This window comes from Rhinopithecus roxellana, chromosome 15, assembly GCF_007565055.1.
Source record: "Rhinopithecus roxellana isolate Shanxi Qingling chromosome 15, ASM756505v1, whole genome shotgun sequence".
Classification (NCBI taxonomy): domain Eukaryota; kingdom Metazoa; phylum Chordata; class Mammalia; order Primates; family Cercopithecidae; genus Rhinopithecus; species Rhinopithecus roxellana.
In genome coordinates this window covers 124,888,124-124,912,006 of record NC_044563.1, presented here as the reverse complement: position 1 = coordinate 124,912,006, position 23,883 = coordinate 124,888,124, and the positions used below count along the sequence as shown (strand labels likewise).

The following is a 23,883-nucleotide window of genomic DNA, read 5'->3' as shown; positions in this document are numbered from 1 at the left end:
GGTAGAAAAGGCAGAAGGTCAGACACTATGTAGACTTGAAGACTACAGAGTTTAACATTGTATTCTAAGCGTGATGAGAAGCTGCTAGAGGGATTTAAGCAGGGGATGGCATGATATATCTTACATTTACAAAAAATCATGTTCAATAAAATTGATGGGGGCCAGGCCTGATGGCTCATGCCTGTAATCCTAGCACTTTGGGAGGCCAAGGCAGGTAGATCACTTGAGGCCAGGAGTTCGAGACCAGCCTGGTCAACATGGCAAAACCCCATCTCTAATAAAAATACAAAATTAGCTGGGCTTGGTTGCGCATGCCTACTGTAATCCCAGCTACTCGGGAGGCTGAGGCAGGAGAATCGCTTGAACCTGGGAGGCAGAGATTGCAGTGAGCCAAGATTGTGCCACTGCACTCCAGTCTAGGTGACAGAGCAAGACTCCATCTCAAAACAAACAAACAAAAACAAAACAAAAATAAAATTGATGGGATGCCACTGATTTGTACTGACCTTCTCCTGTACTAGGTCCCAGGAGATCAAACCAAAATGGAAACACTCTTAAGTGCCACATGATCAAACTGAAACTTAAAAAACAAAAACAGGCAAATCCCCAAATAGCCCAGATTTTCCAAAACAAAACAAAACAAAACAAAACAACACAGCAGATTCACAACTAATTGCAAAGGGCCCAGCCAACGCCCACATGATAAGGCTTCCCTGCTTTAACCCTTACAAGGAAAGTAACCTGAAGTAGCCTGATGTTAATCAGTCCACTTTTTTGTATTATGTTGTTGTATTGTTACTGCTCAAGCTATCTTGTAAAAACCCACTGTTCTGCCAGGCAAGATGCTACTCAATTCATGAATCACTAATAAATGCCAATTAGATCTTTAAAACTCATTTTGTTGAAATTTTGTTCTTTGGCCATCACTCTTGCTCCTGCATGGAGCCCGGATGGAAGGGGAGCCAGAGTGCAGGGAGACAGATAGGGGCTTGTATTATTCCTGTTCTCACGCTGCTATGAAGGCATACCTGAGACTGGGTAATTTATAAAGGAAAGAGATTTGATTGACTCACAGTTACGCATGGCTGGGGAGGCCTCAGGAAACTTACAAATATAGCGGGAAGGAAAAGCAAACATATCCTTTTTCACATGGCGGCAGGAGAGAGAAGTGCTGAGTGAAGTGGAGTAAACCCCTTATAAAACCATAAGGTCTCCTGAGAACTCATTCACTATCATGAGAACAGCATAGGGGAACTGGCCCCATGATCTAATCACCTCCCATGAGGTCCCTCCCCCAATACATGGGGATTAGAATTCAGAATACAATTCAAGATGAGATTTTGGGTGGGGACACAACCAAACCACATCAGGGCTCCTGCAGACATCCAGGTGAAAGATGGTGGTGGCTTGGGCCAGGGAGGTGGCTATGGAGATACTTGCTAGACTGCAGGCTCCAGAAAGGTGAGAATCTTTGTCTCTTTTGTACACTAATATATTCCAAGCTGCTCGAACAGTGTATGATATATAGTAAATGCTCAATAAACTTTAGTTGATTCAGTAGATGGTTATTTTCTGAAATTAGACTAGAATCCAGGTTTCAGATAAATAAAAGTATAAGCTGTTCATGTATGCTCAAATAATATGCCTTATTCAGATGTGGAATAGTATGTGTTTTTAGACATTTTAATAAAGTACGTGCAATATTCTTGCAGTTGTGTGGCCCAAACCATGGCATCAGACAATGCATTCAGTGCAGTGTGAGAGTTAGCCTGGTGACAACAGGCAGTGAGCCTTGCCCAGTGCACTCCTCTTGTCTTGAGCTTGCCATCTAAGCTGTGTTTGTGAACATCTGCACTGCAGTTTGTTTTCTCATGATCATGCGTTGATTTAAGTACAACATAGAAAACTGGGAGTAGATCTGTTGGGCCTTTGCCAAATAGCTGATGTTTTTGAGTTTTACAGGATAAGGAAACCTGAGGATGATTCCCTCTCTTTTTTGTGGGGGAGACAGGGTCTCACTCTGTCACCCAAGGCTGGAGTGCAGTGGCATGATCTTGGCTCACTGCAACCTCTGCCTCTTGGCTTCAAGTGATTCTCCTGCCTCAGGCAGCCAAGTACCTGGGACTACAGGAGCGTGCTACCACACCTGGCTAATTTTTTTGTATCTTTAGTAGATACGGGGTTTCACCATGTTGGCCAAGCTGGTCTCAAACTCCTGACGTCAAGTGATCCACTCACCTTGGCCTCCCTAAGTGCTGGGATTACAGGCCTGAGCCACTGTGCCCAGCCATGATTCTCTTTACTACCATAGACCTCTTTTGTGTTGGGAGTGGTGATATGTAATTCCCGCCCTCCAACCCCATTATCCCTCCACCACCTTTACCACCCATCCTGCATATTTCACAGGTCACAATGACAGTGTTTCATTTGTTCCAGGCACAGCTGTACAGGCCTTACATACATTAACTCCAGTAATCCTCACACAAGCTCCAGGAGATATTACTCTTATCCCCACTTTACAAATGTGCAAACTGAGGCACAGAGAGGTTAAAATCACACCCAGTTAATAAAGATCAGGGTGGCTGGGCATGGTGGCTCACATCTGTAATCCCAGCACTTTGGGAGGCTGAGGTGGGAGGACCACTTGAGGCCAGGAGTTCAAGACCAGCCTGGCCAACACGGCAAAACACCATCTCTACAAAAATTAACCAGGCGTGGTGGTGCATGCCTGTAATCCCAGCTACTCAGGAGGCTGAGGCAGGAGAATCACTTGAACCCAGGAGGCAGAGGTTGCAGTGAGCTGAGATCACGCCACTACACTCCAGTCTGTGCAACAGAGTGAGACCCTGTCTCAAAAAAAAAAAAAAAAAAAAAAGGTCAGGAGCCACATTCATCCCAGGAAGTCTGATTTCAATTTAGTCTCAGTATTTTAATTTCTTCACTGGTAAAATAGGGATATTATCTACCTTCACAAGGGTTCTTGTGAAGTTTAAATTAGTTAATATGTGTAACATGCCTGGCCCAGGGCAAGCACTGTGTAACTGTTAGCTATGATTAGCTTTCCAGTATTATTCCTATGGAAAAATTGCTTTTTACATACATGATTTTAATTTATGTATAGGATCACATCTTGCACTTATGTCAAATATCAACTGCACTGCTTCACAATCATGGCAAAATCAGTTGGTAGAACTCATTTATTATCCCCTAGATGGAGCAAATATATAATGATCGACCATGAGTCTGGGACCATGCTAGGCCCTGGGGATACCAAAACAAATGAGACACAGCACCTGTCCTCAAGGAGCTGATGGCCTGGTGACACAACCAAATAGGCACATGACAAGTAATTAAATGTGATTTGGTAAATACAGAAGTGACAGTGAATGATTTCTGAGCTGGCTCAGGTAAAAGGTATAAATTCAAAAAGGGATCACGTAAACCTAGGAAGACAGAAGAGCTCTGATGAGCTACAAGAGGGACTGACACTTAAACCCTAAGTCTGACCTCAGGATGGACAGCTAGTCCTTTCTACAGCGCCTTCTTGAGGGTGACTGTTGGTCAAGGGCGACTATTGGTGAGAGACCAATCACTGTGCTCTGAACCAGAAGGGAATTACACATCCTTATTTTTACTTAGATAATTTATCTTTTCTTTCTGTTGTGAGTTTCTGGATGTTTTGTAAAAAGAAACATCCAGAAAGATTGCAATGGTCAATTTATTGTATTTTTTATTATTATTTTTTAAGATAGAGTCTCACTCTGTCGCCCAAGCTGGAGTGCGGTGGCACAATCTTGGCTCACTGCAACCTCTGCCTCCCCAGTTCAAGCAATTCTCCTGCCTCAGGCTCCCCAGGTAGCTGGGATTACAGGCACCCGCCATTACACTGGCTAATTTTTTTGTATTTTTTATAGAGACGGGGTTTCACCATGTTGGCCAGGCTGGTTTCAAACTCCTGTCCTCAAGTGATCTGCCCACCTCGGCCTCCCAAAGTGCTGGGATTACAGGCATGAGGCACTGCACCCGGCCTTTTTTGTTCTTTTCTTTTACCCAGGCTGGAGTGCAGTGGCATGATCTCAGCTCACTGCAGCCTTGACCTCCTGAGCTCAGATTATCCCACCTCAGCCTCTTGAATAGCTGGGATTACAGGCACGCACTAGCATGCCCAGCTAGTTTTGTTCGTTTGTTTGGGGTTTTTTTGTAGAGACAGAGTCTCAGTACATTGCTGGTCTCAAACTCCTGGGCTCAAGCAATCCTCCCACCTTGGCTCCCCAAAGGTGCTGGAATTACAGACGTGAGCTACCATACAATGGTCAATTTTTTAAATACAGAAAATACTGCTTTTTATCCTAGAGTAGGCAGTCTCTACCACAGCCATTCATGGAATTGAAGTGGAATTTATTATCCAGCTTGGCTTAAAAGCTGGTGCCATTATTTTGCTGCCTCTCTTTGAGTCCTAAAGGCTGCTGCCGTTACTCTTGTTGCTTGCTTGCTTTATAAAGTTTACACTTTTCCTTATCTGAGCTTCCCTTCCTTCAGACTTCCATGTATGATTTAACTTTACCCTTATGAAAAGAACAATATACTTGCTTGCTTTTTTTCAATATACTTGCTTGCTTTTTCTAATTCTTGCCCCTCCCTGAGTCTTGGCCATGGGCTGAACCAAAGAACAGGCTCAGATGTCAGGGACAAAGGCTCTCAAATAACAATCTTTTCAGAAGATCAACAGGGAGAGAGACCAGGCCCCGGATGATGAAGCTGCTGGTGCAGCCACTGAGCCACAAGGCTTTCTCTTCCTTCACTCTGCCTTTTTCTGACAGGGACTGCACAACAGTTGTTCTAAAACTTTCCCTGGAGGGTGAGCGGTAAGAAACCTGTTACCTGGAAGTATCACCTTTCTGAAGTAGGAGAACAGAAAGCCACACTCTCCCCAGGTGGTGAGTCTCTTGGGGCTTCAGGGTTTTGAAAAGGCTCTTGCTTGGACATCCTGATCCACCCTCCATTATGACACTGGCCCGACGTTTAAGCTCTGACTCGGGATACAGTTCCTGCTCCATCCTCTCCATTTGTGCTTTTCCGTGTGTCGTGGTTGCTGGGCAATATGACAAAATTATGTTTGGATTCCTGTGTGGGAGGAAAACTTTAAAGCTGCTTTGATCTGCAAATCAAGGGACAAATTCACTTTCACAGCATTCGGTGTAATTGGAAACTTTATTCTGGGGTTGGCTGATGGCTGAACTTGTAGGAGATCAAGGGACTATTTGGCAAGGCGCCCTTGAAGGCTGGCGTGGAGGGTTGATAGAGATTGGGGTGCTTAGCTGCCTGGAAGGAGAACAAGGTGTAACAAAACGGTCAGGTCAGCGAAGATCAGCGAAGATGTAAAAGAAAAAAAGGGATGCGTGTACAGAAGCAAGGGAGTAAGAAAAGTGAAAGAGAAATATCAGAGATGTCAGAGAGGAGATAAAAACAGAAGTGAGAACATCAAAAAGAGGAATGGATGCCCTTGGCAAGAGGAGCTGATAAAGGGAACTATTTTGAGAAACATTTGAGATTTTTCTGACAAGAAAATGGAAGCTATTCCTGGCTTAAGGAATTGTTTGTTTTCAAAACTTGCATAACTGCTCTCTCTTCAATCATATCTGAATTCTCGTTACTGCCTGTTTAATTGGCAAAAGTCACTGTAAGTTTATATCAATTGCATTGTTTATTGGTGGGATTACTAATGCCCACAGACAATGAGATATACGGTTAGGAGAACATGGGTTTTAGACTCAGAAGCGTGTGGGTTCATGTCTCAGTTTGGCAGCTCCAGCACAACTGCCACATCCTCTCTGTAAATGAGGACGATGCTGGAGCGGTGTTAGGGTGAGGACTGGCAATAAGGACTGCAAAATCCAGCAGGTGGCAAGAGCCCAATTCATATCGTTGGTTATTATTTTTTATTGGTATTATTTAACCTGAAGACAGGGTGTTTGGCCAGATTGTATCTGGAGTCCTCTTTCAGCTTTATAAGATTCCTCAATGATTTGGATGTGATGTAGGAATGTTGAGGTTTTTCTGATCATAGATTTTAGACTGGGAGATACCTTCAAGATAACCTCATCTGTATCCATGTTTTTTTCAATTTATACATAATGAACCACCCCAAAATTTATTTTTATTTTTATTTATTTATCTTTTTGAGACGAACTCTCACTCTGTTCCCCAGGCTGGAGTACAGTTGCATAGTCTTGGCTCACTGCAACCTCACCTCTCAGGTTCAAGCAATTCTCCTGCCTCAGCCTCCCGAGGAGCTGGGATTACAAGAGTGCACCACCACGCCCGGCTAATTTTTGTATTTTTAGTAGAGACGGGGTTTCTCCATGTTAGCTAGGTTGGTCTCAAACTCCCAAAGTAGTGCTGGTATTTCAGGTGTGAGCCACCGCTCCCGGTCTCACCCCAAAATTTAAAGGCTTAAAACTACTTCTGTTTATTAGCTTAGCATTCTATGGGCTAGCCATTTGGGCTGGACTCAGCTAGGTGGGTTGCCTGGGATCACACATTGGGCACCACTATGACAGCTTGGCTGGGTCTGGATGGTCTAAGATGCCTTCACCCACATGTTGGGTAGTTGGCAATGGCTCTCTGCTGGGCCTCTTTCTGTGCATGGTCTCATCCTCAAGGAGACCAACCCAAGCTTCCTTATACAGAAGTCTCAAGGTCTCAAGAGGAAGAGAGCAGAAGCTGTAAGATACATTGAGGCCTGGATTCAGAAATCTCAGTTTCACTTCCACCATATTCTATTGGTTTTAGCAAGTGCAAGTCTGGCCCAGATTCCAGGAGGAGGTGAAGGGAGGTGCCTCTTAACAGCAGTTGTCCTGGGTCAGTCTCACTTCAAAGGCCAGAACTCTTTCTGTTTTGCTTCCTTGGTAATAGTATATACAGTGCCATCACTGACTACCCGAACCTTGAATTTTCTGGTTGTTGACTGTACCTGTTCATCCACTTTCCTGACAACCACTAAGAAAGAGGTTAAAGAGACCTTGCCTCAGCCGGGTGCGTTGGCTCACGCCTGTAATTCCAGCACTTTGGGAGGCCGAGGCAGGTGGATCACGAGGTCAGGAGATCGAGACCATCCTGGCTAACACGGTGAAACCCTGTCTCCACTAAAAATACAAACATTAACCAGGCGAGGTGGCGGGTGCCTGTAGTCTCAGCTACTCGGGAGGCTGAGGCAGGAGAATGGTGTGAACCCGGGAGGCGGAGCTTGCAGTGAGCCGATATCGCACCACTGCACAACAGCCTGGGCAACAGAGCGAGACTCCACTGCCAAGGAGTATACCTCCAGGAATGATAGGAATTGTAGAGGAATTCTTTGCAAACAATCTACCCATCATTTATTCCTCTTCGACAAGTGGGGAAAGAAAAACCAAGAAAGTTAAATATTTGGCCAAGATCACCCAGCTAGAACCTGACACTACTCCTGGGCTCTGTCTCCTGTCTGATAGTACCTCAAGAATGGGCCAGGGAGGCTTTCATTAACAAGGAGCAGACAAGTGGGGCCAACGAATTACTTACAAACAACGACTGGGAGATAAACGGACAGCTATCATTTACTGAGCATGTTCTAAATGGTTAGTACATAATTAATTTGTCATGGAGAAAAGATGGGCACAAAGCCTTGCTCAGAATAAAGACAGACAAAAGTGACAAGCAAAGGTCAGCAAGGACTAAGCTGGGAAAGACAAAGAGGAGGGGGAGGTGGGTGTCATAACTCAAGGCTGGAAATAAAGGAAAAATAAGTTTAACTCAGGAATAGGAATATAAGAGGAGTGGCGTATTCAAGAGGTGCTAAGGTGAAATCCAAGGCAGCATTTCGCAGACAGATTCATGTGAATGAAGAAAGGACATTTTGACTTGGAGCAGAGGGCTGGGCCTCTGGCCCAGCAAGAAAAGACCTGATTTAATTTAATCAAGTTGATCAGCCTCAGGGTAAAACAAATTAGAAGTGTAGACAACAGTCCCTTGTGATATGTTGAGTCAAGCTGGACTAATTAAGCAGGCAAGCTGTGTATTAGTAATTTCCCTGTATGTATGTCATTCTCAACCCTGAGGTTCTCATTGGCATAAAGTGGACTGTACGTCCCAATTGCCCAATTGGCGCTGAATATATAACAAGCCCACATGGAAGAGGAAGAGCCTTGTGCAGGCTGGTTATAAAGTTGGTTGAATTCTGCTTACAAACAAATGTCATCTTTGTCAAACTGGGACTAGCGGGAATAGAAAGTACTGTCCTCAAGATTCATGTCACCGCATTTCCACTTTATGTTTAGATTTTTTTCTTACTTGCTAATGTCGAGCTTATTTGATGGTTTTTTAAGTAAATGAACGAATCTAGACCACTGATTTTATAATTGTTGTGCTCCTTTTAGTACCAGAAGCTCAGTAAACCATTGTAAATGTACAAACTATACTTCCTGGGGATCTTGGGTATGTAGGGTTAAGAAGATGAATTACAGGTACCCAGAAAGTTTGAGTTTAGACTTTTATGTCATATTTTCTCTTCCGGGTCACCCTTACATCAAAGGCCAAAACTATTTCTGTATTGCTTCCTTGGTAATAGTAAACATGATGCCATTATCAACTACCTGAACCTTGAATATTCTGGCTGACGACTGTACCTGTTAATCACTTTCCTGACAGCCATCCCTGGAGTCATCCTTGAAATATTTCTGCTTAAAAAATATTTGAATTTCTTCAAAATCTTGCCCCCTTCATGTATCTGCATGCCACTACTGTCTGAATTTCATTTCTCACTATCTTCAGGAAACAAATACTAGCATAAACGTATCCACGGATTATTTATAATTTACTTCCAACAGCGCTAACCAGAGTAGGGTTTGTATAGCTCAACATTCAAAATTTAATCAAAATGAAAGTCAATCTCATCACAATAAGACGATGATCAAAAACAGGAAAAAAAAGTCAAAAACTTTCTTATTTAAAACACATAAGAAAAATGAGCTTTTTTAAATTAAACATTTCTTATTCCAATATAGAACTCTGAGACACTGAGTTTTTTTTTTTTTTAAAGATGGAGTCTCACTCTGTCACCCAGGCTGGAGTGCAGTGGCGCAGTCTCGGCTCACTGCAACCTCCGTCTCCTGTGTTTAAGTGATTCTCCTGCCTCAGCCTCCTGAGTAGCTGGGATTACAGGCGCCCACCACCAAGCCTGGTGTATTTTTTGTATTTTTAGTATTTTTATTTTGTATTTTTAGTAGAGATGGGGTTTCACCACGTTGGCCAGGGCCTGGTCTCGAACTCCTGACCTCAGTGATCCACCTGCCTCAGTCTCCCAAAGTGCTGGGATTACAGGCATGAGCCACCACACCTGGCTAAGACACTGATTTATAAATTGACAAAATATACAATTGCCAAATCACAAAGTATAATTACTAAACAGACCTAAAGGAAGAGTTCAAGCCTTCCTATTATCAAAGAAATGTAACATATTTTATTAAACAAAGAAAATAAAGATTCTTAAAAAGAAAAATAATTACTCACAATTATAAATAGTACCACCAAAATATTAAATTAGAAAAATAAAAATACTTGAAATAATACCTTGTCTTCTAAGGATGCCTAGTGGCAGACTTGTACTTTGCTGGCATAAATGATATTGGTGTAGCTATTTTGGTAGTATGTATAAAGAAGGACAAAAAGGGCTAGGGTCTGTTGTTCATGCCTGTAATCCCAGCACTTTGAGATGCCAAGGTGGGAGGATCAATTGAGGCCAAGAGTGAGAGACCAGCCTGGGCAACAGAGTGAGAGCTCTATCTCTACAAAAAACTAAAATATTAGCTGGGCATAGCAGTGTGCAACTGTAGTCCTAGTTACTCAAGAGGTTGAAGCAAGAGAGTCATCTGAGCCCAGGAGTTCGAGGCTGCAGTGAGCTGTGATGGCACCACTGCACTCCAGCCTGGACAACAGAGTGAGACCCTGTCTCTAGAAAAAATAAAATTTAACTTTAAAAAAAAAATCACAAAAATGTTTTGACTCTTTGGCCCAATCATTCCACTTTCGTGTCTGACAGACACTGTAAAAATAGAAAATGCACAATAAAATTTATTATTACAGCAATATTTATAAAGAAAATTCTCAATGTCCTGGATGAGGAGAATAATAAATAAAGGTGGAAAACATACTAGCTTGAATATTAGGCAAATACTTAATGATTGCTCTGAAGGTGAGTGATGTTAAAGGTGTTGTTTAAGTTTCGGTAATGTTAAGTTTTTGCAGTGTTAACTTTTGGGTTTTTAAAGATTATATATGCATGATATCTGTAAGTGGCATCTTCTGTTTTTTTTTTTTTTTGAGACAGAGTCTTATTCTGTCATCCAGGCTGGAGTGCAGTGGTGCGATCTCAGCTCACTGCAAGCTCTGCCTCCTGGGTTCACACCATTTTCCTGCCTCAGCCTCCCAAGTAGCTGGGACTACAGGTGCCTGCCACCACGTCCAGCTAATTTTTTTTTTTTTTTTTTTTTGTATTTTTAGTAGAAACAGGGTTTCACCATGTTAGCCAGGCTGGTCTCGATCTCCTGACCTCATGATCCACCCGCCTCAGCCTCCCAAAGTGCTGGTATTACAGGCGTGAGCCACTGTGCGAGGCTTTTGAGTGGCATCTTCTATGCACTTCTGTAAATCAGAAGTCTAGGAATCTTCCTTGATGTGTCTCTACCCCTACTCGCCAAAACACCATTACTTGGGGGTCACTTTTCACCTTAAGTCACCCTGAACACTTTCCACTTTTCTCCAGCTTCCCCACTACCATCCTGGTCCAAGCAAACTTCTCTTTTAGACCTTAAGTCACCCTGAACACTTTCCACTTTTCTCCAGCTTCCCCACTACCATCCTGGTCCAAGCAAACACCTCTTTCTTTTAGATCCTACAAGTATCCCGACTGGTCTCCTGCCCTCCACTGGAATCTACTCTCTACCTGCAGCTAGGATGATCTTTCAAAAATGCAAATCCAATGTGTCTTGCCCCTGCTGAGCCATCATTGTTCCATGACCAAACACCAAACCGCAGAACCTTACCCCTAATGCTATGTTATCTAACAGCTGCCTCTCTTTCTGCTTTACTTGGGCTTCTTCTCTGTCCCCGCACTCCAGCTACACAGGCCTTATTTCAATTCCTTACTTCTTCCCTGGGTGCATTTGTTGCTCTACAGAGGCTACCCCTCTGCTTGGAAAGCTCCCTCCCAGACCCTTCTGCCATGACCCTTTGGCCTCATCCTTCGTCCTTCATTCTTCCAGCCCGATGTCATCTCAGGGAAACCTTCACTGCTGGTGCCTCAGCCCAGGTCCTTGTTATATGCTGTCTTAGCAACCATTTATTGGTTTTTGTTTTGTTTTGTTTTTTCAAGGCAGAGTCTCGCTGTGTCACCCAGGCTGGAGTGCAGTGGTATGATCTCGGCTCACTGCATCCTCCACCTCCCGAGTTCAAGCGATTCTCCTGCCTCAGCCTCCTGAGTAGCTGAGACTACAGGCGTGTGCCACCACACCCAGCTCACTTTTTGTATTTTTAGTAAAGATGGGGTTTCACCGTGTTAGCCAGGATGGTCTCAATCTTCTAACCTCATGATCCACCTGCCTTGGTCTCCCAATGTGTTGGGGTTACAGGCGTAAGCCACTGTGCCCGGCCTATTTACTATTTTTTTAGACCAGGTCTCACTCTTTTGCCCAGGCTGAGTGCAGTGGTGTGATCCTAGGTCACTGAGCCTCCAGCTCCTGAGTTTAAGGGATCATCCTGCCTCAGCCTCCTGAACAGCTGGGACTACAGGAGCACACCACTACACCTGGTTAATTTTTAAATTTTTTGTAGAAATGGGTTTTCGCTATGTTGGCCAGGCTGGTCTCTCACTCCTGGCCTCAAGTGATCCTCCCACCTTCCTTCCCAAAGCACTGGGATTACAGACAAAAGCAACCACACCCAGCCCTATTTACTTTTTTATTGTTTTCCCCGACACACACCCCCACTCCAGCAGAATTTAAATCCCATGAAGTCAGGGACTTGTTCACTGTACTTTGCTCAGGGTTCAAATGTGTGTTGGGTGAATAAGTCATATTTACCATTATTTGTTACCTTATGTCAGTATTGTTATTGGATTCATACCTGTCTCTCCCACTAGACTGTAATCTCTCTAGGGTTGGCGCTCACCACCGTATGCCACCATTGTATGCCAGCATTTGCACCATAGAAGGCCTTCTACAAACGTATATTGAATATTATATATATACCTCAGCATCCCAAGTAGCTAGGGCCATAGGTGCAAGCAACCACACCTGGCTAACTGTTAAATTTTTTGTAGAGACAGGGTCTCACCATGTTGCCCAGGCTGATCTTGAATTCCTGGACTCAAGCAGTCCTCCTGCCTTGGCCTCCCAAAGTGCTGGGATTACTGGTGTGAGGCACCACGCCCAGCCTGGATATATTTTATCACAATGGTGTGAGAAATGCAGTAGAAAAATCACACTGAAAGAGTAATATTGACTGTGTTCAGATTATGACAATGTTACTGACTTCTTTCTGTCTCCAAAAAAAAAAAATTGATGGAAAAGTGACAACACAAATAAAAATTCACAATTAAACAAAAAGAAGAAATAGCTCCATATATTGTAGATAATGTATAATAAAAAAGCTACAATAAAATGAAAAATAATAAGCTAAAAATAGAAATGATACCTATAATCTACTCTAAAACATCAGGTGTCTTCAGTTTTTTTTTTTTTTGGTGTCCCCTAAAGGGGGATCATTTTTACATAGCTACAATCATAGATAAATGTTGTATTTTCATTTTCCTGCTTCATGTTATGTCATGTGCATTTTCCCAGGATTCTATGTTGTCTACATAATTATTGTTAGCAACTCAGTTGCTCAGTTAAATTAATGCTCTTGGGGTGGGGTTATTGCTGTAAGATAAATTTCCTGGAGTGGAATTCAAAGTGTATGAGTACTTTCAGGGAAATACAGATTTCTGGCTTCATTGGACAGAAGACAGAAAAGAAGCAGGCAGTGGTGGATATGTACACAACCATGGAAGGAAAGCTTGAGGTATGATTAAGTAAACTGTGATTACCTTTAAAAGAGAGTCAGGGCTCGGCATGGTGGCTCATGCTTGTAATCTCAACACTTTGAGAGGCTGAAGCGAGAGGATCGCTTGAGGCCAGGAGTTCAAGGCAAGCGTGGGCAACAGAGTGAGATTCTGTCTCTACAAAAATTAGTCAGGGACAGTGGTCCCAGCTAAGGAAGGAGACTGCTACTACTCCTGCTGCCCTCCTCCCCCCACCTTGCCTAGTTCACAAGACAGGAGGAAAGAGAGAAAGCAAAAAGAAAGAAACAAAAGTAAGATAAATAGCCAGACAACCTTGGCACCACCACCCAGCCCTAGGGGTTAAAAAAAAAGTAATAATAATAATATCAACCCCTGACCTAAACTACTTGTGTTATCTGTAAATTCCAGACACTGTATGAAAAAAAATTGTAAAACTTTTTATTCTGTTAGCTGATGCATGTAGCCCCCAGTCATGTTTCCCACGCTTGCTCGATTTATCACGACCCTTTCACGTGGACCCCTTAAAGTTGTAAGCCTTTAAAAAGGCCAAGAATTTCTTTTTCAGGGAGCTCGGCTCTTAAGACGCAAGTCTGCCGACGCTCCTGGCCGAATAAAAACCTCTTCTTTCTTTAATCCGGTGTCTGAGGAGTTTTGTCTGCAGCTCGTCCTGCTACACAGCTACTGGGGAGGCTGAGGCCAGAGGATCACTTGAGCCTAGGAGGTCAAGGCTTCAGTGAGCTATAATCGCACCACTGCACTCCAGCCTGGGCAACAGAGTGAGACGTTGTTTATAGAAATAAATGCAGAAATAAAGAAAATGTGTAAAAAGAGAGTCAATATTACATCAAGCCTGTATGGGGGAAAATGTTGTTTATATGAAACATTTCTAAGTCAAGTAGCTTGACTGTCTCCTGAAATGAGACCGATGTTTTCAGAAACAGAGAAAGGTGGTGCCAGCTTTTGGGGAACTGACAATTAGGGAGGGCTCCAAGGAAGGGGAGGTCGTGTACAAATGTGGGTCATTAGTAAGTGAGGTGTTCATAAGTTAGAGGCAGCCAGTATTGGTTAGAAGCAGATACTTAGGATCTCTTAGTCTGCTCTGTTAGTAAATGAAGTAGCAATAGAGACAGGAGTACCAGGCATCAGAGGGCGGAAATGGCAAAAAATTTGCATTGAGGCACCAATGCAAATTCTGTAAGTTGAACATGTTGATTACTGTCTAGTGCTTTGCAAAATGCAAGTCTGGGCAGGGTGACCTCTGGCTCCTTTCTCGAATATTTTATAAAATAGCAGTATCATAGCCCCAAGCAGGAGCCTGAGTTGCAGCCATCTCGGTTCATTGCCTTTTAACTCTAGATTTGCCACTTCACAGATATCTTGCTCTTCAGCTCCTTAGCAATACAAAGACCCTAACACTGTGCTTTACAGCAGACCCTGGATAAAGGATAACAGCTGCTGAGCCACACGGAATACTTTTCCAAGCAGCAGAATCTCCCAAGGTTGGAACCCAACAATTTGCTTAACTTTTTCATTAGTGCTGTCTAAAAGCAACCACTCTATAAGCCTTGTCATCATGTTCTTCAGACTCCGCTTTCTGCTCATTTTGCCTCTGTCCAGGAACATCTCCCTCCGAATTAGGGACCTCTCATTTCCAAACAGTTCTAGAGTCTTCCTTAAATAGAGCAAAATGATCTACTTTGAAAAAAGTATTAATAAATCACAACAACCGGTGATTTAATTAAGAACTTAAAGCAGCATTTTCATTTGAAAGAGAATTGGGCAGGAAAGGGGAGGACAGAAAAAAAAGTAATAGGATTTCAGGCCACATGTTCTGATAATATGGGGCAGACACATTTGTGCACCGCATGGCTTTTCTGTCCATCTCAAATTATCCCATCTCTTACTACCTTTGCGTTAGACCTGTGCTCACTCATGGGCTTTTGTGTTTTTGTGTGTAAAGAACTTCATTATCTAAGATCATTATATTCGGCAGGGTGCGGTGGCTCACGCCTGTAATCCCAGCACTTTGGGAGGCCGAGGCAGGGGTGATCATCTGTGGTCAGGAGTTCAAGACCAGCCTGGTCAACATGGCAAAACCCCGTCTCTACTAAAAATACAGAAATTAGCCAGGTGTGGCTGTAGGCACCTGTAATCCTAGCTACTCAGGAGGCTGAGGCAGGAGAATCACTTGATCCCGGGAGGCAGAGGTTGCAGTGAGCCAAGATTATACCACTGCGCTCCAGCCTGGGTGACAGAGAGAGACTCTGTCTCAAAAATAATAATAATAATAATAAGAGTGTTACATTCAATAATTTCTTTTCTTCATGTTAGCTTTTATCTTTGACCACTGGATGGACAAGCAAGTATCCTATTTGTTACATTCACTGTTGAATCCATTGCCTACCTGGGGCCTCATAAACACTAAATTGATTAACATTGCTCAATAAACATTTAATGAATTAACAAGTGAATGAATGAGTAATCAGAATGAGAATATTCTAGTTTCTGCATGTCATTAGAACATCTATCATTCAATTGCATTATTAGGTCAGGTTTTAGCACATTGCTTAATCCAGGTTGTCCTCATCAGCCTGATGATTAGTTTAACTACTGGCAAAAACTTTTACTTTGCCATCATATTTACAAGAATACTAAAAAAGAAAAAAAAAAGAATATACCTAAAATACACGCAGTGTTGAAAGGGAAATTCTGATTAGAGCCATTTTTTTTCTAGACTCATAGATTATGCTGCTCCTCCATTAGGTAAAGTTTAACCCATCACATGAATTGGCATTAGATGTGAATGAATTTAAAGAGTGCATTGAGGCTGGACCAGGTGGCTCACTCCTATAATCCCAGCACTTTGGGAGGCTGAGGCATGCAGATCGCTTGAGCTCAGGAGTTCGAGACCAGCCTGGGCAACATGGTGAAACCCTATCTCTACTAAAAATAGAAAAAATTAGCTGGGCATGGTGGTATGCATCTGTGGTCTCAGCTACTTGGTAGGCTGAGGTGGGAGGATCACTTGAGCCCAGGAGGTGGAGGTTGCAGTGAGATGAGGTTGTGCCACTGCACTCCAGCCTGGTGACAGAGTGAGACCCCATCTCAAAAAAAAAAAAAGTGCATTGATTTAAGGATGAGCTTGATGTTAAGAAAATAAAGACTGCGCTAATGTTTTTATTTTATTTCAGCAAACTTCAGAAGACAAAGAGGGATATCAGATGGCTTCAGGGAGTGACTGGTGAATGGTTTGAAGAAATTCAAAGAAAAAAGTTTTGTAATGAAACAGATGTTAGCCAAATGTTAAAACAACCACTTACATACAGGCTAAGGAAGGAGATGGCAAAAAACGGTAAGAAAAACATTTTAGATTTAAAGTTGGTTTCTTTTTTTCTGTGGCATAGTATTGTAGATAATGGCCCAGTGGATCTCCAATGTAACCGATCCATGTTTAGAAATATTTTAAAGTCGTGCCGGGCGCGGTGGCTCAAGCCTGTAATCCCAGCACTTTGGGAGGCTGAGACGGGCGGATCACGAGGTCAGGAGATCGAGACCATCCTGGCTAACATGGTGAAACCCCGTCTCTACTAAAAACTACAAAAAACTACAAAAAACTATCCGGGCGAGGTGGCGGCGCCTGTAGTCCCAGCTACCCAGGAGGCTGAGGCAGGAGAATGGCGTGAACCCGGGAGGCAGAGCTTGCAGTGAGCTGAGATCCGGCCACAGCACTCCAGCCTGGGTGACAGAGCGAGACTCCATCTCAAAAAAAAAAAAAGAAATATTTTAAAGTCGTAAGCCACAAAAGTTTATAATACAATATACACTTAAAAAAAAGTGAACTGAAATTTTACTGTAATAATGTCTTGGGGTTTCTTGTTTTTTGTTTTTTGTTTTGAATCGGACAAGATAGCATAGTGGGTAGGAATATAGACTGTGATGTCAACAGAGGCCTGGATTCAAATCTACTCTGTCTCTATTCATGTGAGTCTGTTCAAGTCATTTACTGTCTGTAAACCTCAGTTTCCTCATCTTTAAATGGATACAATGATACCTACACCTCATAAGGTGGTTATGAGAATTAAGTAAAATTATACGTATAATGTATTAAGCTGGGTGGGGGCGGTGGCTCACAATTGCAATCCCAGCACTTTGGGAGGCTGAGGCAGGAGGTGGCAGGCGCCTGGAGTTTGAGACCAGCCCGGGCAACATGGTGAAACCTCATCTCTACAGAAAAATACAAAAGTTAGCTGGACGTAGTGGTGCCCGACTATAGCCCCAGCTACTCTGGAGGCTGAGGCGGAAGGATTAGTTGAGCCTAGGAGGCAGAGGTTGCAGTGAGCTGAGATCATGCCACTGCACTCCAGCCTGGGCAACAGAGTAAGACTGCACCTCAAAAAATAAATAAATAAATAATAAAATATTAAGCTGGAACAGGGTAAGCACTTAATAAATGGGATGACTATGATGAAGGGGAGGAAGAAAAAGGGGAGGGGTGGAGGAAAGGAGAATCAGAGATCAGAGGAGAAGGGAGGGAAGGTGGTGGAGGAGCTGCCACACTTCTGGAACTTTGGTAAACTCCATGAATGAGTTCTAATAAATGCCTTCTATGTAGATTAAAAGGATACTAAAACTTGCTTTCACAGGCTATTGTGAAGATAACCAAAGTGCACTAGAAACTATAATATACTAAAATAAAGTATCTTTTTACTGACGCAGAGTCACATTGACTACTTTTTTGCATGTTATTAACATTAGTAACATCATGAAACATGTAAAAATAATTCTAAACTTCTATATTGATAATATCTTGCAACTCTCATAATAAACGTATCTATGTAAAAAGACTCACAGTTCAGATTTTTTAGATCACCCCCATACATACCCTCCTGACTTTTCCCTTGTCCTAAATTCCCCTAATATTTATAAAGTCATCGTGTCCAAAATCATTATAAGAGCATGGATTTTAAAAAATTTTATTTATTTATTTATTTTGAGATGGAATCTCACTCTGTCACCCAGGCTGGAGTGTAGTGACGCCATCTTGGCTCATTGCAACCTCCACCTCCCGGGTTCAAGCGATTCTCCTGCCTCAGCTTCCTGAGTAGCTGGGATTACAGGTGTGCATCACAATGCCTGGCTAACTTTTTTGTATTTTTAGTAGAGATAGGGTTTCTCCATGTTGGCCAGGCTGGTCTTGAACTCTTGACCTCAGGTGATCCACCCACCTCAGCCTCCCAAAGTACTGGGATTACAGGCGTGAGCCACTGTGCCTGGCCAATACTATGGATTTTGTATATGTTGATGTTGCCTTTGAATTTTTAATACCCATATATTACCTATACATATATATTATATATAAACAGGTTGAATATCCATTATCTGACATGTTTGGGACCAGAAGTCTTTCTGATTTCAGATCTTTTTGGATTTTGAAATATTTGCATTATATAAACTGAAAAGTTGAGCATCCCAAATCCAAAAATCCCAAATCTGAAAGGCTCCAATGAGCATTTTCTTTAAGCATCATGTTGGTGCTCAAATTTTTTTGGATTTTGGAGGAATTTTGGATTTCAAGTTTTTTGGGTTTAGGATGCTCACCCTGTATATGTTACATGCAAACACATATATAAACCATGTATGTAGCAAATACATATCCACAGAGATAGATTTTGGAAACGAATGAAGAACAATCTAAATGACTTAATTTCCTTTTCCTTTACTTTCTTCAGTATAAGAAGTTATGTAGTATGTATCTATCACCATTGTTATAAGGTACTGAAATAAAAACTTCTGAAGGACAGCATGGTTAAGCAACATGAGAATTGAATGGGGTCCCTGACTTCCTAGCTTGAGTGAGGAAGAACACTGTACGGAATTTGATTCACAGTACACGTGGAAAGATTCCCTACTACTTGAGTTTTCTCTATGCAGCAGAACCATCAGAGGCGCAGGAGAGAGGTTGTTCTGACTCCCTTAGTCCCTGAGGTCTTCATGTGAGGTTGCCTGTCCTGTTTCTAGTCTGCATAGAGGGAGAAAGTGACATAAGAGCAGAGGCTTCATTCTTTCAAGTATATTTACTTGGAAATAATTGATGCAAAATTTTTACAATTTTTTTTTTTTAGATCCAATAGAATTACCTACATCAAGATCTAAAAATGTAACTAATCAGAAAAAGCCAACACCTTTTTCTTCCCGGATGAGCTTCAAGTCGTCATTTGCTTCCCTGTTCTCATTCAGGAAATCTGGAAAGGAGACTTCAAAGCTTCCATCGCTGGGACAGAAAGGGTGAGTTAAACACAGGTCATGTTACGGCCCATTTGTTATCCGATATCAGAGGCCAGCAGCCTGTTTTGTGTTCAAAGTGTTTAATATTTGTTCTTAGAATTTCAATTCAATTGGTATTCATAACAAAGGAAATGGGACTTAGCTTGCATAGTGACAAAGTTCTTAGGAAACCATGAAATTTGGCTCACCTGAAATCCAACTTCTAACGAACTGCAGAGTGCGTTGGTGGTGCATTTGGTGAGTGATGAGTTAAATATTGGGAAATAGTGATTGTCAGTTTTTCCACTGCTCCAAGAGTCTGGCCTATGCCCTGGCCAGGAAGATATATTTAAATAAAAACTACTCCTTCTTTGCAGAGTATGTGTCCTGGTCACGTCCTGGTCATAAGGAGAGTTGGGGTATAAAGACTAGATGAGAGAAAATGTGAGACGAACAAAGAAACTAGAGAAAAATAGAATTCTAAAACAGAGGGAGGAAATGTGATTACTGTTACTAGAAATACTGAGGGTTGTTCTCATGTGTTTGCTCAGAATGTATAAGGTGAGGGAGGAGAAGCTTTCGGAGCAGTGGAAACTTAGTTCCAGATGGTTCCCAGTTTAGAACTGTGCAAATCAGTTCACTTGACTCAGTATGTTGTTGGATTACTTTGTGAAAAACAAGCAAGGTTATGCTTAAGTGCAATTGAGCTGACTGCTAAATATTTTCGGCATGTCTTCCTGGTTGCAAAGCTTCCCACCCTCTTAAGGTGTTGGCTTGGCACGTGATGTGTTCCGTGTGCCGTCAAACCACACGGTGTGTTGCAGCACTAAATAAAAGGTGTTGGAGGTCACTGTTGCTGAGAAACAAGAGGCAGCAAGCAGCTGGTGGGTCGTGTGATGAGGCTGCTGGATTTAGCAGACCACTGTCCTCCCCTCTTGGGTGAATGGAGGGTTTTTCACTTCCAGCTTTCACCCGAGGCTGTTTTTGTCTGATGAAAAAAAGAGCTGACCGCAATGTAGATTTATGTGACCATAGCTACCAGAGTCACTTGCAAGGAAATACTCTTCAAATAGGTGAGTCGTTTCTCTTTGTAAAAATTTTTGAGAGACTAGTGATTCTCACATTTGGGGGATTAAAATTGAGAAAATGTTTCTTGCACAGTAAATATTTCTTTGAGGGAGAAAAAAATATTTCCACTGCACGGTACAGCTAGGATTTGTGATATCATTTGTATCCTACGTGATTTTCTTTAAGGTAGAATGTTGTATAGCTGAACCATCTAATATTAGTAAACTGGGAAAAGTTGAGGAACCTGTTAATTCTATGGGCAAGTTATTTCCAAGCTCATATTGCAAATTATTGCAAAGGTGGATCAAAGAAGATATAGATCTATAATCTTCATTCTGGGTATCATGTTTTTTGGTTACAGACCAAACTGGAAAACATTAAAACTCCTGCAACATTCTATTTAGCAAATGTTCTTCTTAGATATCAAAATACTTGCAGCTGTCTTTTATCGGGGAGAATTGAAACATACACACAACATGCAGAAATAAAATAAATATCATCATTTAAGTATATTTATGTGTGTTTAGTAGTTTTCAGAATTTGTCATCTTCAAATACATTTTACTTTCAAAACATAAATGGAAATATTTAACATTTATCTTATTATTATTGATATTGATAAGTATTTATTATTTCTGCTGGTACAGAATATAATTAAAGGCACTGGATTTTGCTCCTAAGAGGTTTCAGAAGATGACATATAAAAGCATGTCGTTTTTATTTTTAAATTTGAATGTGACCTAAATATTTGGATATGAATCCTATATGTGGGAGAAGAAGTGTTTATTAAAGGGGGCATTGTATTATGAGGAGGTGATATGAATCAGGTCATACATTATGAAGGGCTCTATAATCTCAGGTAGAACCTAACTTTCTTTGGCAGTGTTGATCTGAAATAGAAAATCAATCTGCAAAATGGAGTGTGATTCAGGAGCTCCTCCTTACCTACAAGCACTCTGGGAGGGACTGACAAATGGCCCACGGACACACAGTCATCCTCTGCAGGCAGCAGTCAGGTTTCTACTTGCTGAAGCCATCAAGGGCTTGACTGTCACACTCAGTGCTCTGGAAAACAAATCAGTAAAGCAATTTAGAGGATCTTTTGCAAATCAGAGAAAAAGAATCAACACAAGGTGAAAGATAGCCTTCTGATCAGCACTTTAAAACGTGCTTATCAGAGACTTTTTTTCTCTCTTTTTTAAGCTTTGGTTCTAACTGAGAAATGCACTGGGTAATAGGTAACCCTCCCCAGAAGAACATGGACTTCATCATTTCACCAGATTCACTTGTTCCCTTTAAGGCCTAGCCAATAATAGTATATGATATCTTCAAGCTCTGATTTCCTAATATCAGAGATAAAAAGCCATGGGAACACAGTGACTTGGTGAATTTGTAAAAAATGTAAAAAGAAAGGCCTGTCGTGGCGGCTTACGCCTGTAATCCCGGCACTTCGGAAGGGCAAGGCGGAAGGATCACTTGAGCCCAGGAATTTTGAGACCAGCTTGAGCAACACGCTGAAACCCCATCTCTACCAAAAAGATAAATTATCTGGGCATGGTGGCGCAAGCCTGTAGTTCCAGCAACTTAGGAAGGTGAGGTAGGAGGATCACTTTAGCCTGGGAGGTGGAGGGTACAGTGAGCCATGATCATACCGCTGCACTCCTGCCTGCGTGACAGAGTAAAACTCTGTTTCAAAAAAAAAGCAAAAAGATTGACCACTTCTGCCTCAAATATGATTTGCTCCTCTTCTCAAACATATACACTTCCCAAATTATCTCATTATGAATTTAATCCTATTCATAAATGATTGACCCTACTCCAACCCCAAGAAAAAAGAAAAATACTTTCCATTCATGTTTTAATGTATACATTCCTACCCAATAAATCCAAGAAAAGTATACATATACACATGTAGCTTTCCCTCAACATCTTCCTGCAAGTCATGTTTCCACGGGTCTTGTTCTGGGGTATCTAGTGCATGTAACATGTGCTCAGCCCCTACCACAGAATTTCAGTAACTTTGTCATCTCACGAATGCCTTCCACAGGGCATCCAATGGTGTATGTCATCAGCTTATACATGCAGTCTTCTCAGCTGCCAAGCAGAATCTATAGTTGTTCCTTTCTTATTCCAGACCCCCAATTATTCCAGTGATGCCTTCCCTACTACGAATAAGTGATGTGCATTGCCCTTTGGATGCAAAGAGCTTTGGGGGATCCACCTAGCTACTCTCAGGCATGTCCAAATTTTCCTGACCTGTAGGGTGTACACAGCTCAGACAGTCCAACTGCAACCTCTAGGTTACATAAGTAAAAAGGTCAAATTCTATTTTGGAAAATTAAAAGAGCAGGTCATTTTTTTTTTTTTCCTGGTCTCTCTGTCTCTTGATCTCTCTCTGTTACCCCCCTTCTTTCCTCCTCCCTCCCTCCTCCTTCCAAATGCTCTACTGTGTACTCTTGCTTGTTGCTAGTTGAGTGCCTATGTCTGAGTTGGAAGACACAGGAATCTAAGACACCTAGATTGCAGGAGAAGTCAGAGAAAGCAAGCTCCTTCTTTGGAAATGCTCCTTCTGTGATTCCAGGCATGGTGTCCACAGATAAATGGCAGCATTGTGGTGGCAAGAGGGAGAAACAAGACAAGGGGAGTGGTTTTGAGTTTTCTCCTGGGTGGCTTATGGTTCCCAGCTGGTCTGATCGATCATTATTAGAATCTCATCAGCAATTGTTAAATGAAGACCGACAATCAGGCTCCAACCTGGTGCTTTTGAAGTAAGGTACAGGGAGCTTTACTTATTTATTTTTAATTCTCCAGAATATTTGGGTACTCATTCAAGTTTGGGAACTGCTGCAGCTTAGCTTTCTCTCACTCTGGTAAGGGTTGTCAGAATTTTTGGCATAGGGGATAAAAGCCAGGTAATAGCTTCCCTTTCATTTATTTATCAAGCTTCTGTCCCACTCTGGATCAGACCCTCTGTTAAGAGCTGGAAATCAAACAGTGAAATGAAAGCAAAGTCCCCGCCTGGAAGATTTTATATTCTAGTAGGGAACACCATATTGCTGCATAGGTCAGGCAGGCAGCACGCCACAGAACTTTAGGATGTGCCACTTGCATCATGACCGTCATGGATTTGTACATGTCTTATGGAAATTTCCAGCAAATGACAGGAAGGGGTCTTGAGAAAGAAGTGCGCTTTAGAATTCACACAGGGATGCCATGTGGCCTAGCTGCCTAAGTAACAGCTGGGTACAGTGACAATTACAGTAGAAGGTGGTGAGTGCTATGGTGACGCATGATGTTCCTGCCAGGAAAAAATGTAGAAGCACTTAACTCAGACTAGAGGATCAAGATCCCTTCCTGGAAGAGGAGAGCTAATTTTTGAAAAACAAATAAGACTAAGCCAGGCAATTAAGAATCCAGATGCTGCACTTGGCAAAAGAAATGACATAAACCAAAGTGCAG

At 42.2% G+C, this 23,883-nt stretch overlaps 1 protein-coding gene across 2 annotated transcripts in view; it reads left to right on the top strand.

The window, feature by feature from the left end:
- Nucleotides 1-16,279: 16,279 nt before the first annotated feature.
- Nucleotides 16,280-23,883, top strand: part of EXPH5 (exophilin 5) — a 33,757-nt gene continuing 26,153 nt past the window's right edge. The window contains exons 1-2 of one of the 2 annotated variants that reach the window (XM_030918661.1): nucleotides 16,280-16,445; nucleotides 19,216-19,378. In XM_030918661.1, the coding sequence (XP_030774521.1) occupies nucleotides 16,394-16,445; nucleotides 19,216-19,378 (215 nt within the window). In that variant the 5' untranslated portion in view covers nucleotides 16,280-16,393. Of the gene's footprint in view, nucleotides 16,446-19,215; nucleotides 19,379-20,379; nucleotides 20,431-23,883 lie in introns of those variants that run through there. The other variant, XM_030918660.1, reaches the window with a different exon arrangement.